This window comes from Falco naumanni, chromosome 20, assembly GCF_017639655.2.
Source record: "Falco naumanni isolate bFalNau1 chromosome 20, bFalNau1.pat, whole genome shotgun sequence".
Taxonomy (NCBI): Eukaryota; Metazoa; Chordata; class Aves; order Falconiformes; family Falconidae; genus Falco; species Falco naumanni.
Window position 1 is genome coordinate 500364 of NC_054073.1, and position 15937 is coordinate 516300.

Sequence of the window (15937 nt, forward strand, 5' to 3'; positions counted from 1 at the left end):
TAGGGATGCTCTAATTAATGCACATAATCTCAGGAGTGATGGGGAAAAGTGTATCAGGGGAGTTATCAACTTTAAGGTTTGCGCAGCTGAGGACAGCTGCTGTTACACCAGGATGGGCAGCACGAATTAGAGATACAACTTGGCCCCCAACCAAGGGCAGCTACTGCACTGTTACGCAGGGAGATATGTGAGGGGTCAAGCCTGTTTCATTTTTAAAACTGGGTGCATGCATCTACGGCGGATAACTGTACTCGGACTGAAGGCATGGAAAGGATGGCTTAGGAGCGAGTCTTTCCAGGGCTAAGACACGAACTCTGGGCTTAAAGCAGCAGCCAGCAGCTCCCCAAGGGGCAGCGATTTAGCAGTCGTACACAAAAGCAGCAAAGGCTTCCCTGGTCCCAGCGGAGGGGAATGAGCAACTCCCAAATCCACTGTCAGCTCTTTGTTTGAAGATCAGGACTGAGACTGAACGACTGCATCGGTCACAGAGATCCCGATTCCTCCCACCTTCCCCTCTCCTCTCCCCCATTTATGATCTGGAGAGGGATGCAGGTGAATGTAAGACCTTTTTGCACAGTCTTGTTTCCCATATAAAATGGGATTATCGTTCTCCACGACACAAAAAGCGGCTCCTTTCACCAACATTAGCTTTGCTTTAACAAAACACTTTTGTACTTCAAGTGCTGTTCACCTCAAGGTCTCAAGAGCATCCCCTCACCCCTGTGGAAAAGGGCAGTGGCAGGGGAAGCGTCATCGGTGAGAGAAGGGCGCTGCGAAGGAAAGGGAAGCGGCTGCAGCCAGTCTGGGCAAGGACAGGGAAGAGAAACCTAGGGACTAGGACTCAACTCTCGCAGCTCATTTACTTCCCAGACGAATCTCGCAATCCTGACTATTTCTTCCCCACCCCCTTTCATCCAACACTCAGGCCCAATTCCCCAGAGGAGGGAAGGCTCAGAGCTGTGCGGCACAAGCCTCATCATCAAAAGCCAGCTGAGCAAAACGAATCCACTGACCATGGCAAAACACACTGAGGAGGGCTGAAAACACCGCCGGCCACCGCCTTTCCTTTCACCCCTCTGTGCAGTGACACCGCTGGCACCCAGAGTCCGAGGGACACGCAGACCCCCAGCGCAGGGTAAATTTTGGGCTGACAGTCAAGCAAAGACTTGCTGTGTTCTCCAGCGTTGGCAGCAGCAGAAAATGTGTCTGTGCTGCAGCGCCTGCCAGCCTAACCCCCTTGCTTCTCCCCTCCTTTTGTCAGGCACTGATAGGAGCGTTGCTCATTGCACTGTCCACAGGGGAGACCTGTTGGCCATCCAAGGAGCGGCGCAGGCACAGACAACAGAGGCAGCTGTTTGTTCGCCTCGCCAGAGAGCAGCTCCGAACAAAAAGCTGGGAGTGGAGAATGGGGCTGGGAGTGGTAAAAGGGCTTATTTCTGTTTGTATGGGGAAAACAAGGGGGAAAAAAAATTCCAACCAGAAGCCTTTGGGGAAAAAGAAAAACCCCAACAACCCCAAAAAGTCCAAACCCAAGCTCAGAATCCAGAATTGAAAGATGGAAGAGACCGCAGTTATGGGAAGGATGCATTTTTAATTTGAAAATTATCAGATGCTGATTAGCCATCACTGATCCCAACATCACTCCACACAGCACTGCTCCACCATGAATGAAGGATTTGCATTTTCATATGTAAAAAAAAAAAAATAACAAACTTACCTTAGGGAAGGAAAAACATATTCTACAAAATTCTTTGCCAGACCACATGCTGTCTTGAGGTCCTCTCTCTCACCCAAAATACTTTCATGCACAGAAATAGTCTATGTGGATAATTCTGGGGATTTTGTTCTGACAAAGTTGGAATGAGTCCAAAGATTAGGAGTCAGAGGCTATGAAAATCCTTATTGTAAAGACAAGATATCTCCATGTAAATTGAGATATGAGTTTCTTCAGTATTGCTAGGAGAAATGAAAAGAAATCAGGCTCAGAAACACTCCACGGACTATCAGGAGCAGCTTCCTGATAGCAGGATCCATTAGCAAGTGGAAAAAGTCTCCCTCAGGGTAGCACTGAAAGTACAAGGTCTGAATTACTTTAAAACTCCAGAGTGTACGCCTAGTTGAGAAAAGACTTAAACACAATAAGCCCTCACTGTCCTCTAGGGAAGGGAAAGTGATGTCTGCTTTCGCGCTAGTCAGCTCCGATTTCTGGAATTAATCCTCTCTACCTATTTTTGAGCTCCTCGCTTTGGACAACTGCACTATCGCACCTTTAAATCACGATCGCCGAAGAATAAGTGAATTTTCATACAAAAGAAACAACCAGGGATATCCAAGTGCCCAGTCAGTCATAACTGCTAGCCCCGAGAGTCCAGCCTCGAAGGAAACAAAGTGTGTGAGCACGCTCATTAAAAAACACGTTTATTATACCAGTGCCTGGGGATTGACTGAGATCAAGGTACCATCATACAAAGCACTGTTTGGAGCGATCAGCCATCCCTGCCTTGGAGAGCTTACAGCCTAAACAAGAGGGAGTTAATCCCCTGTCCTGTCTGAGGGCATAATGTCTTGCTTTTGCCCAGCTGTAGAAAGAATTCAAAATGTCAATGTCAGTCAAAAACCAAGTAAGACAAACTCTGTTTCTCCCGAGACCAAAAAATATTGCAACACCCAGTGTTTTTGGTCCTTTTGGCAGCAACTAAGAAAAACCAGGCAATGGGTTAATTTGTAAGTGGAGATTTTTTTTTTAATTAAACGGAACTATTTATATATATATATACAAAACCCAGAAAATATTGCACCATTAAAAAAAGGACATTTTACATCTAATCTTCTGTTAAACATACCTTGCCCTCCCTGCATTGTAGTATAGACAGATTCATAGCAACTGTCAGGACATTAACAGGCAGCCTGTGCTGTCAGACACCACGGAAATCTGCTGGTCCACATACACCCCAGAGAAAATACCTTTCCCCTTTCCACCCTTGCCTTCATTTAGGCAACACATCCATCACATTGTCGTCTCAGTGGCACTCAGGACCAATCCTCTCAAGTTGCTCAGAAGTAAGGACAAATTAAAAAGAAAGGCTTTGGGAACTCCTCAGTCACAGTTTCTTTAGGGCTTGGTCGGCACGGTTTTCTGGGAAAGTCTCTTACGTCTTAGGGCTCAGTCCCCAGAAGCCGAGCACGGAAGCTCTGGAGAGAGAGAACCATTTGCATCCCTATCCAGAGAGAGGGGCATTCCAGTGTAGTTTTATCTTTGACAATTGTAATCCAAGGGCTAGGACTTCTCACGCCCTGAGAGCATCTTCAGTAAGCCACAGCCCCAGGGTCCCGCGGGATGCTAAAAAGTATATCCGCTTTGGCGTTGATAAAATACGTGGCGAGGAGAGAGAAGATCAGAATGGCAACGCCCACAACCAAAGTGATTATCTAGGAAGGGATGAGAAATACACTTCAGCATTGTTGTTACAAACACAGACCCTGCAGCACCTCACAGAATTTGCACTGAATGGGGGGGGGGGGGCGCTCCACCAGAAAGCTACAGAGACCAGCTCACCACCGAGGCGCTAAGTATATTAAAATAAAAAGATACTCCAAGGAACTTACAGCCTTAGGCAAAAGCAACTACCAGACAGGGACCAGGTCAGCTTTTGTTGTGGTTCCCTGACAGTGCAAGACAACCCAACACAAACCCATGTTTAAAAGTTGTATCACGGATAAAGGACATATCGTGTTTCAGAGCGGTCGACGCAGTTCGCAAAGATTTTTAGCAAGTATTTAATGTGATACTTTGGCTACTCCTACATGAAATGTCATCTCCTCCAGCAAGGAACTGCAAACGCCTTTAACAAGCACAGTTGCTGGCAGAATCAACACCTGCCGATAGCCTTTGCCTAGCGGAGATTACCTCCTGCTCAGCACCTTTCCTGAAGCCAAGTGCCAGACCAGTCTAAAACCTCATCAGATTCCTTCCTGCCAACCCTTCTCCTTGCGTGGTAGGACTGCCGCTCCCAGTCTCCCCGGGATATCTCAGAACAGTCCCCACACAGCGCCCAGACACCCACGTGCCGCTACAACTCCCTCAGTACATTTTCTCTCTGGTCAACACTTTGGTGATGGCCGGGCTCAAATTGTGCATCTCCAGGGCACCTGTATCTGCAACAGGCCGAGAGACATGGGCAGAGCGCTGTGCTTGCCTGACAGTGCTAAAAAGGCCCAGTGCCACCCAAACCAACTGCTCCGATTTCAAATAACCACCCCAACAACTGCCTGGGCTTGCAGGGCCTTTGGGTGGCTTAGCCCCAGCACATGATGACGCCAGCATCTGTCCTGACAGGGTATGACATCATTAACAGCCAACCAGAGGGCATCCAGACAGGCACAGAGTCCCAAAGTGACTGTGTGCTTAACCCTTCTTCTGCTGGCGCTTAAGCCACATTGCCCCCAGCTCAGGGCTGCTTGGAAGGTCAGACATGGAACCAACAGCCGCTTTGTGACAGTTTGGGCAAAATTTCTTTCTGTGCTGTCGAGGGGATTCGATCTGTGGGAAGATCTGGGTTGTGAATCAAGGAAAACACCTTAACGGCTAAACCTGGCTCCCTGTGCTGGGGGAAGGGGTTAAGACTCCTGTCACTTCTATCTTTTATTCACAGAGCTCAGCCTGCTCCTGGGACTCTTGATTATTCTGCACTGTCTAGGCCCCGATGACTATGTTATTAACCCACAAATGGCTGGAGGTGGTAGGGTTATCACCAGCGATGCGTTCTTGGTTACCTCATTTTCAAGGATCAAAGCCTGGCTGCTCTTAACTGGGCACAGAATGATGGCACAAGATCTTGTAATAAACTCTGAACTGTTTCTCCAGCTGTCAGGAGACGTTATTCAAAGCCAGCCTCACTTTCTTTCTCTGTTTTCTTTTCAGACGTGTACAAACTCACCTCTAGCTCCTTGCTGGCTACCAGAAATATTCGGGCACGGATCTCTTTCCACCGACTCTCTGTCCATGTGGAGTATTCTGTAGATCCCCACTGTCTCAGCTCAAAGGCGGGAGAGAGTGCTTTGCTTAGGTGAACTGTTGACCGAACACAGTAGGGGATTCGTGACGTGGAGTTAGGGTCCAGGGAACCCTGCACCCAGGCATATTCATACATCTGCAAAGAAAACGGAGAGTAAGAGACAGCAAACAGCCACTAGCAACCAACCAGGCTATCCCCTTGTTCTGGAATGTTACCTGTGTCTGGGGAGAGAGAGAGAGCGAGGGGCTTTACTGACTGTTCTTGCTGTCAGGGGATGCTTTTGCCCTCTTCTCCCCTGCCCTTGGGCCTTAAGATGCCTCCTTGTTGGAGGAGTTTCCCAGTCCTCCTACGTGTTATTACTAGCAATAGCAAGCCTTCCTAACCAGCCTTCTTCAGAAGCAGAAACCACCTAACTGGACAGCAGATCTGTCCTTGCCTATCATCCCACTCTAACTTACTTCTTTCTCACTGTTGGGTGTCTTTTCAGGGTTCAGGCACTCTTCCTTGGTGAGGTTAACAACAGTGCCGGTGAGGTTGGCCAGGACATACTGCACAAGGGAGGTAGTGTTCACAGGGCTGGAAACGGCAACGTAGTGTTGGGGAACATCACCTGGAACAGTCAGAGAAATGGGATTGGCAGGGAGATGGCCAGAAGCAGGCAATGTTACTATGGCGCTTTAGAAAGCTGCCAGGTAACATATGGGGTCAAACCCATCCCCTTGTTCTTCTTCCCTATGTTGCTCTTACCCAGAATTCCTTTTATGTCTGGTTTAATGATGGACTGAAACCAGGAATTGTTCATTTTAATCAGAAACCCATACAGCATTCGAGTGACCTGGAAAGAGATGGAAATTGGTTTATACAAAGAGGAGAGAAAATAGCACCTTAACAGCTACTCCTCTCAAGATTATTTGGCTGACAGATATTCCCCACTACAGGGGCCAAGTGAAGGAGAGACTCTATGTCACAACTGTATATAATTCAGGATCGAGCCGTGAAAATTGGGTTTGATTCCAGCTCCACCGACTCCTTAGCTGATCCCTGTGGCACACATTGCCATTTCACCTCAGCTCCCTCTTCTGCTTCGTGGAACGAGGATAAAGGAGCTCTGTGTTGTAGAGGGCTTGTGAAGCTTCATGTCTGCCCTGAGATCGAGAGGCAAGGAACTAGAGAAGGGCGAAAGGTTTTTCATTCAGCTGTGGCGGGGAAAGAGAGAAGGGGGGGGAGGCAAAGCCCTCACCGAGACAGACAGGACAGCATGCTGTGTAAACACATATAAACAGAGACAGAAGGGAAGTACGTGAGGGCTCATCAGAGATGCCAGGGACTCAATTCCATCTGCTCGTACCGTTTTTGGATCTGCCTGAATAGCAGAGGTGTTGTTGGCTCCCCCTGCAAGCCGGTAGAGAGCACGGGCGACCACTGTGGCAACTTCTGCCAGGGACTGCAAAGGAAGAGTGCTCTGTGTTAATCAAGATAGGCAGATCCAGCAAAACAAGCAAGGAGAGCAAGCCAGAATCTACACATCCATCAAAACACTTACACCGTGCTAGCATTTGAGTGCCTATTACCTCTGTCACTGTACAAAGCGCTCCCGCCTTCTTTCTTCCCTTGTTGAAACCAGCTTGCCCCCTCTCCCCGTGACCCTGCTTCTATCTGCCCCCACCCAAAGCAGCTACAGAAAATGCAAAGTAGGAACCTTGGCTGTGTCTGTGACATACTCCAAGGTCTCCTCAGGGCTAAGCCCCTCGGGGTATTGCATCCGGATGTTCTCTGGAGTGTCGTACATGCTCTGGTAGTATCTGAAAAGAAGAAGGCAAACAGAGGTTGGGGAGGGGCAGAAAGAAACCACAGGGCACGGAATTCAGTTCGGAGTGTGCCTAAAGCAAACAGTGGGAGCAGTCTCCTGGGAGCAGAGATACAGCCCTGCCAAAGCACTGCCCTGCCACACGCTCCTTAAACCATTTAATGAGGCTTTATAATTAACTTGGCCCTTCCACAGCTTCTCCCATCTGAGGATCTCCAAGCAATTTACAAGCTGTGATTAGCTTTCAGGTGGGCGACAGCCCAATCTATTAAATGGGTAGAGAAACTGAGGCAAGGACAACCCATGCGGAAGGTCTCCCGGGAGGAGGGCTTTTGCTGCAAGTCCTGCCAGTGGATTTTATTAATGCCTTATCTTGAAGGCAGCAAGAAATTCCAAGTGAACCCTACGAGAGATTTACACCAAGGCGTCTGCAGCACAGCCAGCTGAACTAGGAACCGGGCTGAGAGCCCACTGCGTGGTCTGTGCATCTGACATTCCCAGCCAGCCTGGGACTGATCCCCCCCGGTGTAAAGCTGGGTCACACAGCAGCGAGTTGTGCTTTTCTCCAAGCCAGCTCTTCGTTAGAGCTGTGCAGATTTAGAGGTGAAAGGGAAGCCCTTAATTGCCACAGAGGTTCTCAGAAACAGCGGAGAAGGACAGAAGATGAAGAGAAAGAGAGGATTTGACAAGTTTAGGGAAGAGGGGAGAGGCATATCTCTGTCCTCTACCCCACATTTCCACTCCAACGTTGAAGAGGAGCAGGGGATCCCCCAGGAACGTGCTGTAGTAGGGTCATGTGGGGTGAATGAAAGTGCCCTTTCCAATGCCTGGGGCTTTTTGCCATCACAAATAGAAAGCTATATTAAAAAAAAAAAAAAAAAAAAGGCAGCTAGCTTCTGGAAGAACAGATGAGGCTTAGGCACGCTCAGTTGCCATTTGCTCACCTCTGGCTTCCAGCCAGCTGTGGGGAACATTTTCTGTACAAAACTGGATTTCTTTCGGTTGTCAGAATAATTATGTTGCGCTTGTTCAATTACATGGCACATGTTTGCTCCTCCACTCCCCCCAGACTGCGGCTCTACATGTATGTTAGGCAGCATACCCCTGGCAGAGGCGCTGCAGGAGCTCAGATGCCCTCTGCCGGCTCCGCCGCCTTTGGCCCGGCCCTTCGACCCCGGAGAAGTACCTGTTCTGGAAGGCAGTCTTGTGGTCCGTTAGGACCACGCCGGGGATGTGCCGGGCCCGAAGAAAGCGCTGGAAAGAAGACGGGGGAAGAGGCTGCGAATATCCAGCTTCCTGCAAAGTCACGCTTGCTCCCGTGCTGCTATTACTCAAAATATCTAGCAAGTTTCTAACCTGAAAGAAGAGAAAATGTTCTGCTATTCTTTCAGATGTGTAATTTCTCTGGAAACGTTAACATCCTGATCATCTGCAGTGTGCTAAAGATCCCACAGCATTTTGGTTAGGTGAACAGCTGCAGGTTGCTTTTGATTACCTGCACTTCAACAGACTCATTCAGCCGAGAGACAGGGTCTGTATGCATCCATAGAACAGAGTCATTCCTTAGAGCCACCTGCAAAAAAAAGCCCCAAACACAGTAAGTACATGACTGGACACCAGTGAGTCTTACAGAGCAGGGTAGTCTAGTCCAGGAAAAACCAAAACCAAACCCAGTGAAAAGCTGGCTGGGAAAACCACAGCTAAATTATCACAGAGAAACAGGCAATAAAAAAGTCCCCTAACTTATCCCACACCTGATTCAACTCCACAAATGAATGAATGTTGTCCAAGCGGAGAGGAAACTTGTCTTTTTCCATATCATACACCATTCGTGAGCTGCCAATGTAATCAAAGGTCTCCTGCAACAGGAAAAAAAAATCGTACATGAATCGCACACGGATAGCTGCCTGGCACAACGGCAATGTTTGAGAGGCTGAGGTGGACCAAAACCAAGCGTCTGAGGGCCAACTACTGCACCAAATATTTCTGAAGCTTCGCAAAGCCTGGCACACACCAAACCACCAAAGCAAATATTACATTGTGCCTGGCTCCAAAGACCAAGGTATTGTAGGAAGGGATGGAGGCAAAGGACAAAACCGAAGGCAAACAGCAAAAAACCAGGGGACAGCTACTGAATTCCACAAGCGAAAAAGGCACAGAGCCAGACTTAAGCGGGCACCGATATCTTACAAGATACTGTTATTGTGAGTAAAAGCAGAAAGGCATTAATACAGCCTTTACTCTGGCGTAAGTCAGCCTCTTTGTTTTTTGGTATGGAGGACAGCAAGTCAGGGAAAAGGGACATTCTCTATGCTAGAAATTAAACACATGAAGCTTTCCAGAAAGGAAGGGTCTCTCTTTCCCTGGAAAAAAGGGAGGGAAGGCTAGATGACAGACCCGAGTTTGTCAAGGGAGCTGCAAGAAGCTGAGCATTGCCTGGGGAAGAATAGGTGCCCCTAAGAAGAGAATCCCCATGACAAAGAACAGCAATGAAGTCAGCCAGCCCCCAGACTTCCCCCTTGACTAATTCACAGTCCAGTCTTAGCATTCCTCCTATGACAGAGAAGGTCCATTCCATAGCGCTAGATGCCCGTCTCCCCCAGGGAAATTCTGACTAGGGATATATGTGCCGAGGAGGGTGAATGAAGGGAATCACATGGCTACAGCGTGGGGCTGTGGGAGCCAGTTTCACAAAGCTGCACAAAAGAAGCCATCAATGTAGATGCCTTGAGGGGAACATCAGCTGTTGGCCATCAGTCCCTCCTCCACAGGCTTGTTCTGCTTTTCCACAGCTGCCAACCCCAGCGCTGGGCTCTCAGAAATGAGCTACATTTTGCTGCTGTCAACACATATATTTTTAATCTAGCCTTTTCTGGGCTTCATTTCAGAATTTAGAGCCTGACCATTGCAGTTCATCCTGAATGGGGGTGAGGCAGAGAAGAGAGGTACCACCAGGCACTCTGGGAGGAGAGAGGAGGGAAAGCAAAGTTTGAGTCATTCATCCAGAATGAACTGTGGGGCAGAATATGGGTTGCCCCAGTGGAAGCTCCATCTGCTGTTGTTATCCCAGTGCAATTAAGATCCTGTTATCACTGGGGGAGCAGAGAGAACCACAGTGTGGGGCTGCAGACAAATGATTCTGCAAAAACAGTAGGGAAAAAGTTCACGTGCAGGGAGCCAAGGACTGATTTGCTACCTTAGAACAAGCCAAATGGTGGAGCGATGCCACTGCTCTTACCCCTTGGAAGAAGGTGAACATTATATTCCTTTGCAGCAAATGAACATCTGACACTTTATGAAGGGCTTCAGCAGCAGCCAAGTGGGTCACAAAAGAAGAGACAGCACTGTCTGCCCCGGGTGCAATGTTCCAGAAGAAGGAATGGCTGTCAATCTGTAAGCATGAACAGGAGGTGTAAGAAACTTGCACGTAAACAGAGGAATTCTGTGTTGAGAAAGCAAATCTATCACCTTGCTCCTATCCCACTCAGCCTACTGGTAAGGGAAGAATCGAAGCACCCCACCTAACGAAACTTAAAATACTGACTACACTGCTGTGGCAGTCCTGAGGCCTCAGAGCCCTGCTGCCACCCCCCCCCACACAGCCCTAACCCCAGAACTGAGAACAGCAAGTGTGCCATGATTTTAATGCACTGTTCAGCATGAGTCTCTGAGATGGTGACAAGATGGAGTTTGGAACTTGCATCTCTGGAGAGTGTAAAAGTGACTGTAACACTGACTGCTAGACAGGGAAGCGAACTTCTTTCTCAGCTTTGACACTGACTTGACACACAACAAAATCTTCATGTGATTCAGCCTCTCCCCCCCAAGAAGCACAGATGAGCTAACCATGCCATCTCCCTCTCTGCAACACTTCTTAAGGATGCAAAATATCTTAGGAAAGTGTTACAGACACTGACTATTTCTACTTGTCTAGTTCCATCAGTGAAGAAAATGCTGAAAAAAACCCCTCACATAACAAGACAGAAAGAAACAAAAGGCAGATGTCCTCATATCGAAACAATGGGTAAACCCACCAACTAAAAGGCTCGTACTTGCAGAAGCACAGCAGCCAGTCAGATCTAAAAGGTTTGGAACATGGGAAGAAATGAAAATATATGAGAGAAGTATATTCCCATGAAAGTCGAAGCCCACATCTTCCCAGAATCCTTCCAGTCCATGCTCTACAAATCAAGATTAAGAGGTACCTACTCGTGTAGCGACAATAATAACTTCCTTCTCAGGATCAACTTTTCCAGAGGAATTGATAGGTTGCAAGGTGCTCCACACATTGTAATCAAGAAGAGGATCACATACCACCTCTAGGAAGCAGAAAAAACATCGCTTGAGTTGAGACAACAGCAGTGACCAGTGAGAAATGAGATTTCTGGTCAGCTGCAGCTCATCGGTAGCTCTATCAGATGAACAAACTTTTGCTCAGCAGCAGTGAAGTCCCGGCCCCAGGAACATCACGGGCAAAATATTCACCAGGACCAGGATTTTGACTAACGTACACAGAGTCTAATGGAGCAGCAATCTCAGAGCCATTCCAGATGATCTACGTAGCAGCTATCAGGTGCCTTTCTCAGCCAGCATCTCTTCTATGTGTTATTTTCTGAACCGATGACAAACCTAGCCCAAAATTCCTTACCACTTCAACAGTGTATCCTGAAAAGGCTAAGCAGGCAAACAAGCCTTTAAGGGAAACTCTAAAATTTTCTTTCTTTGCACAACTGCATTCCACTGGGATTTTTACCACTAGCCTCATCCCACAAGGAAAGAGGATTCTGCTCACCGGGATTAATGCTGAAGGTGCTTTGGAGGGAGCTGCGTCTCATGCAGGTGACAGTGCTGGTGACAGCGTGCATGTGGGAAAAAAGCTGCATGGCACAGAGAGGGTACTCGGGGCCAGATCCATCACGAGGGACATTATGGTCTTGATAACACTGGATGGAAATAAAAATCATTACAAAACTTAGCCCTTCTGTAATAGCACTGCGTACTGCAAATAAAATGGGACCATGTATTTTTACTGTATAGACTTCCACATCTAAGTGGAGAGAAAACAAAACTTCTCCCCCCTTTGCTGGACTGTGTGGCGGTTCCCCTCTCCTCCCTCCTCGCTGAGGAAGCGCAGTACCTGCTTAATAACTTGTGTCTCATTGGCATCTTCAAGGAGAAAAATAGGGAAGTCAAAATCCTCATAGGAAAGCCCACTCCCCACAGGATTCCACACAGTCTTATTGCAGTGTGCAAACTGAGGGCCATAATCTTTGGAATAGACACCTGGAAACAGAAAGAAATGGGCAAATCTGAGCCTGCAAGAGAATAACAGACTGCGGGAGAGGTAGGGCCTGCTGAGAAAATAGCAGCAAATACAAAATGAGCACCATTATGGGCTGAGGAACCAGCTGACAAAAGCTTGGAGAGACAGAGTTGGTCACTGCATGCGGCAGAGTGGCAGAGACAGAGCACTGTGCCACGCAGAGAGAACGAGTAACATGCACACTCGAAGTCATCACATGCCAGGAGGCTGGCATGAGCACTCAGTGAGCATTTATCACATGCTGAGAGAGCGGAGGAGGCACACAGAGAAACATTATACTTCAAAAGGCAGAACATACAAACCCGCATTTTCTGAGCTCATCATGTGTTGGAAGTACCCCTCAGGCATCCATAACGTGCCAATCATTTTAACACCTCAATACTGTGCAAACAGCATGAAGGCAGAGACACGACAAATGCCAGCACACGGAACTCATCACAGGAGCGCACACGGCACCCTGCGCAGCAGAAAGCCTTGTGCAAACTACGGAAGGTGTAGCAATTTCTCCCCTCAAAGCGCAATACAGTTAAGTTTGCTGCATGAAAAAACAGCAAAATGAAAACCTAACTGAAACCACAGAGGGAATTCAGGGAGGCAAAATGTCATCTTAGAAAGTAGCGACTGGCCCAGGCAGAGAGGTAAACGCACCCTCCGCTCGATCTATGCAAACACAAGACGCTTTAACGATCGAGTGTGGACAAAGTATGAGTTTCTCACATTAAAGAAAAAGAAGTTACAACAACCCTTGGTCAGGTTTAACACTTTAGGGACTTAATGCTGTTTTAGCCAGCTTATCTAACAGTCTTCCCCTCAACACCTGCCCCAGCCCTTGCTGAGACATGACAGGATTCCAGCTCAGACAAACTACTCTGAAAGAACATATTGAACCTGTCATCTTAAACATGATTTTATGTTAAGTGCAGCTACAAGTTCAGCCATCCTTGGCACTTCTTTCTTTGGCCATATGATGTAGAGGCACCATTTCTCTTCCTCCCAACAAGGATAAAGACTTAACATTTCCTTACCAAACCCATCGTTGGGGCACTTCAAACCAGGAGAGAAGCCCTGGGGAGGGCTAGGTTTGGCAGTGGCCACAGCAAGGCCTGACACGCGTGAGGTTCCCTTCAGCTGCAGCATTACCCTCCTGGAAGAGAGAAAACATGACTGAAATGACAAATTCATTAATGAAGAGTTAAGGTCCAAGACATGCTAACACTGACGTTATTACGATCAAGCATGTGATGATGCTTTTGATCAAAACCACCACGTCCCTTTTTCTTTAATGTTCTCAGAACTGCGTAAGATTACAGACACAGCAACAAGCAGAAAACTTCAGCCACTTCTTTCCTGCTCAACCCAGGAAGAGATGTGACCAATCTTAATCACATTGTTCAATGAACTTCAGTAACTGCTACAGTGATGAACACGGCATGAGAATTCAGAGAGAGCAGAGCTCTTCTAACAGCAAAGCAGCCCACTTAAGAAGAAATAAATTCAGGCACTAAACCACAGTAAAACCACAAAAATTTCAACCTCGCTATACTGCAGTGCAGTATCAAGGCTGATTCTGCCATCTGTCACTTGAAAAATGATGTTTTCATCACCAGACTAGAGACCCACGTTGGTCTTCTAGACTCCGCTCACCCTGGGGAGATAAAAACTGGTGATGACTGACCTGTTGAAGAGGTTCCCATCTAGCAGTATCATGTAGGGTGGATGCGGGCCATCAGCAAGCACCCAGTTCAGGTCCTCCTCCTTCTCAACCACATGGATCACGCCCGTGTCTCCACTGATGGAGGCTGTGGAAAGAGAGTGGGCCCTGCGTGTTTCCCAGGGATCTACTTCGTTCACACCCTCAACCCACCCCAGAATAGCAGGGCAGTATGCCACTAAGGGCTTTAGGGAAGAACAGCTCGTGGATTTAGAGGGCTGGAGGGAGCAATCTGGTGAAGTGGCACTATTTAGCTAGAGCAAGACAGAAAAAGGAGCAGTGGTTTTAGTAGGGGAAAAAACACCGCTGAACAGCACAGATTAAGAAATAAGCACTCACACTCTGAAAGCATCTTTTAAGCACATCAGGACCTTCAGCTAAGCACTATGAGTCTCCTGTGACTGAAGAGCATAAGGAAGGATAGCAGGAAACTGAGGCCCTGAGGCAGAAAGGCACTTGGAGGGGACAGGACCTGCCTCAAGTACCACAGCCCCAGCAGCAGTTCAGTGCTGCCCCTCAGCAAAAAGATTGCAAATTCAGAAACTGAGAGCTCAAAGACAGCTCAGCCTGAAGCCTGCAGGGGCCCAGGGGGCAAAAGATTGTGACAGCAAAGGGGATTAGCAAAAAGCAGGTCCACTGCTTGTCATTTTGCTCTGCTCCAAAGAAAACGGATGATGCACAAAGCACTTTCATAAGAAGCTACTGATAAAAACAAGCACTTTGTCAACCTGCAGAGTTAGTAACTGCTGCCGTTGTCAGAAACTGCCTGCAACTGGGAAAACGGGATGGCATACGGCTGTCCGCCCGAACAGCAGGCGCACACAGAGCATGGAAGAGGAGCCAGAGAACTTTGTACCCTCGGTTATTTGACAGCCCAAGCGCAGCTGTGCTGCCCTGTAGCGGCAGCTGACAATCTCCGCTGCAGGGACTGGCTCACTGCGGAAGCAAAACGAAATGGGAAATGAGCAAAATGCTGACTCACACTAACTTCAGCCAGGAATACTGCATGAATGGGGTTCCCTTATCTTTTAACAGTCATGCAGTCCTGCCTTTGCCATTTCAGTATGACAAAAAACCTCTCACCAGTTAACAAGCACTGCACAAGCAGCTCAGCCAAACATTCCACTCCTTTCAGATGTCGCTTCCTCACTTCTTCGCTCCCTGCTCCCTTTCTTTAGTACCTCGTTAAGCCCTAACACACCCTGCAGTGCTTGCAGCTTTGCTGCGCACCCCTAGAACCTGTGGCCTGGCTTTGTCCTGTGTGCGCATTGACTGCATGAGCTCAAAACGCTGCTCTCAGTCTTGGCAGGGATTTTTGAGGTCTGTAGGAACACAATCTCTCCAAGACCTCCACCCCTCGATTTAGCAGAAGCAGGTCAGTGCATTCAGCACGACTAGAGCAGGATTGGAAGAGAAGGGCAGTACCTATCTAGGCAAGTCCAACGGCGGGGCAGCACTCACACCACATCGCCCACGGCGTGCCCAGCCCAAGGAGCAGCCCCGGGGCCCCGCAGCGGTACTCACACTGGCAGCCGATCTGGTGGGTGGCATTCAGGAGGCGAACGCACGGTGCCGTTTTGTTCAGGGGGATGTAGATCTTCCTCTCAACAGAGTTCCCCTGGCAGGAGCCTGGGGAGAAGACACAGCCCCACCTCAGAGGGGGCAACCCGGGGCTCCTCGCATCCCAGACGGCTCTCCCCAGCTCGGGGCGGGGGAAAGGCGAGCCCCTCCCCAACTCAGAGGACAGGCGAGGGCTCCCAGTGCCGCCATCTCCAAGGGGGCCAGGCGAGGCCCTCCCTACCTCCTCCTCGTCGCGGAGCGGTCCCACACGGGGGAGGCCAGGCCTGCCCCGTCCCTCTCCCAGCCAGGCTCACCCGCTGCCAGCACGGCCAGAAGCAGCCCCCGGAGCAGCCACCACCAGGCCGGGAGCGAGCCCCGGCAGCTCCTCGCAGCGACCTCCATCCGCCGGCTGCCCCAGGCTCTCCCCACTGCCGCCGCCATCTTCCCAGCCCTTCCGGTTCCTCCACCGCGGCCACGCACAGGCGCCGCCGGAAGCCGCTCTGCGCCGCGGGAGGACTGAC

The 15937-nt window shown here is 49.0% G+C and overlaps 1 protein-coding gene across 1 annotated transcript; it reads right to left on the bottom strand.

Annotated features, from left to right (window-relative positions):
• Positions 1-2401: 2401 nt before the first annotated feature.
• Positions 2402-15897, bottom strand: NCSTN (nicastrin). The gene is made up of 17 exons (XM_040618355.1): positions 15731-15897; positions 15381-15485; positions 13821-13944; positions 13171-13289; positions 11960-12105; positions 11615-11765; positions 11032-11141; positions 10061-10213; positions 8577-8681; positions 8318-8395; positions 8009-8178; positions 6715-6817; positions 6364-6459; positions 5763-5850; positions 5474-5625; positions 4938-5150; positions 2402-3429 (listed from the first exon to the last, which is right to left on the bottom strand). Exons 1-17 carry the CDS (start codon positions 15855-15857, stop codon positions 3307-3309), a joined length of 2163 nt encoding a protein of 720 aa, XP_040474289.1. The 5' UTR covers positions 15858-15897; the 3' UTR covers positions 2402-3306.
• Between the last annotated feature and the right edge of the window lie 40 nt (positions 15898-15937).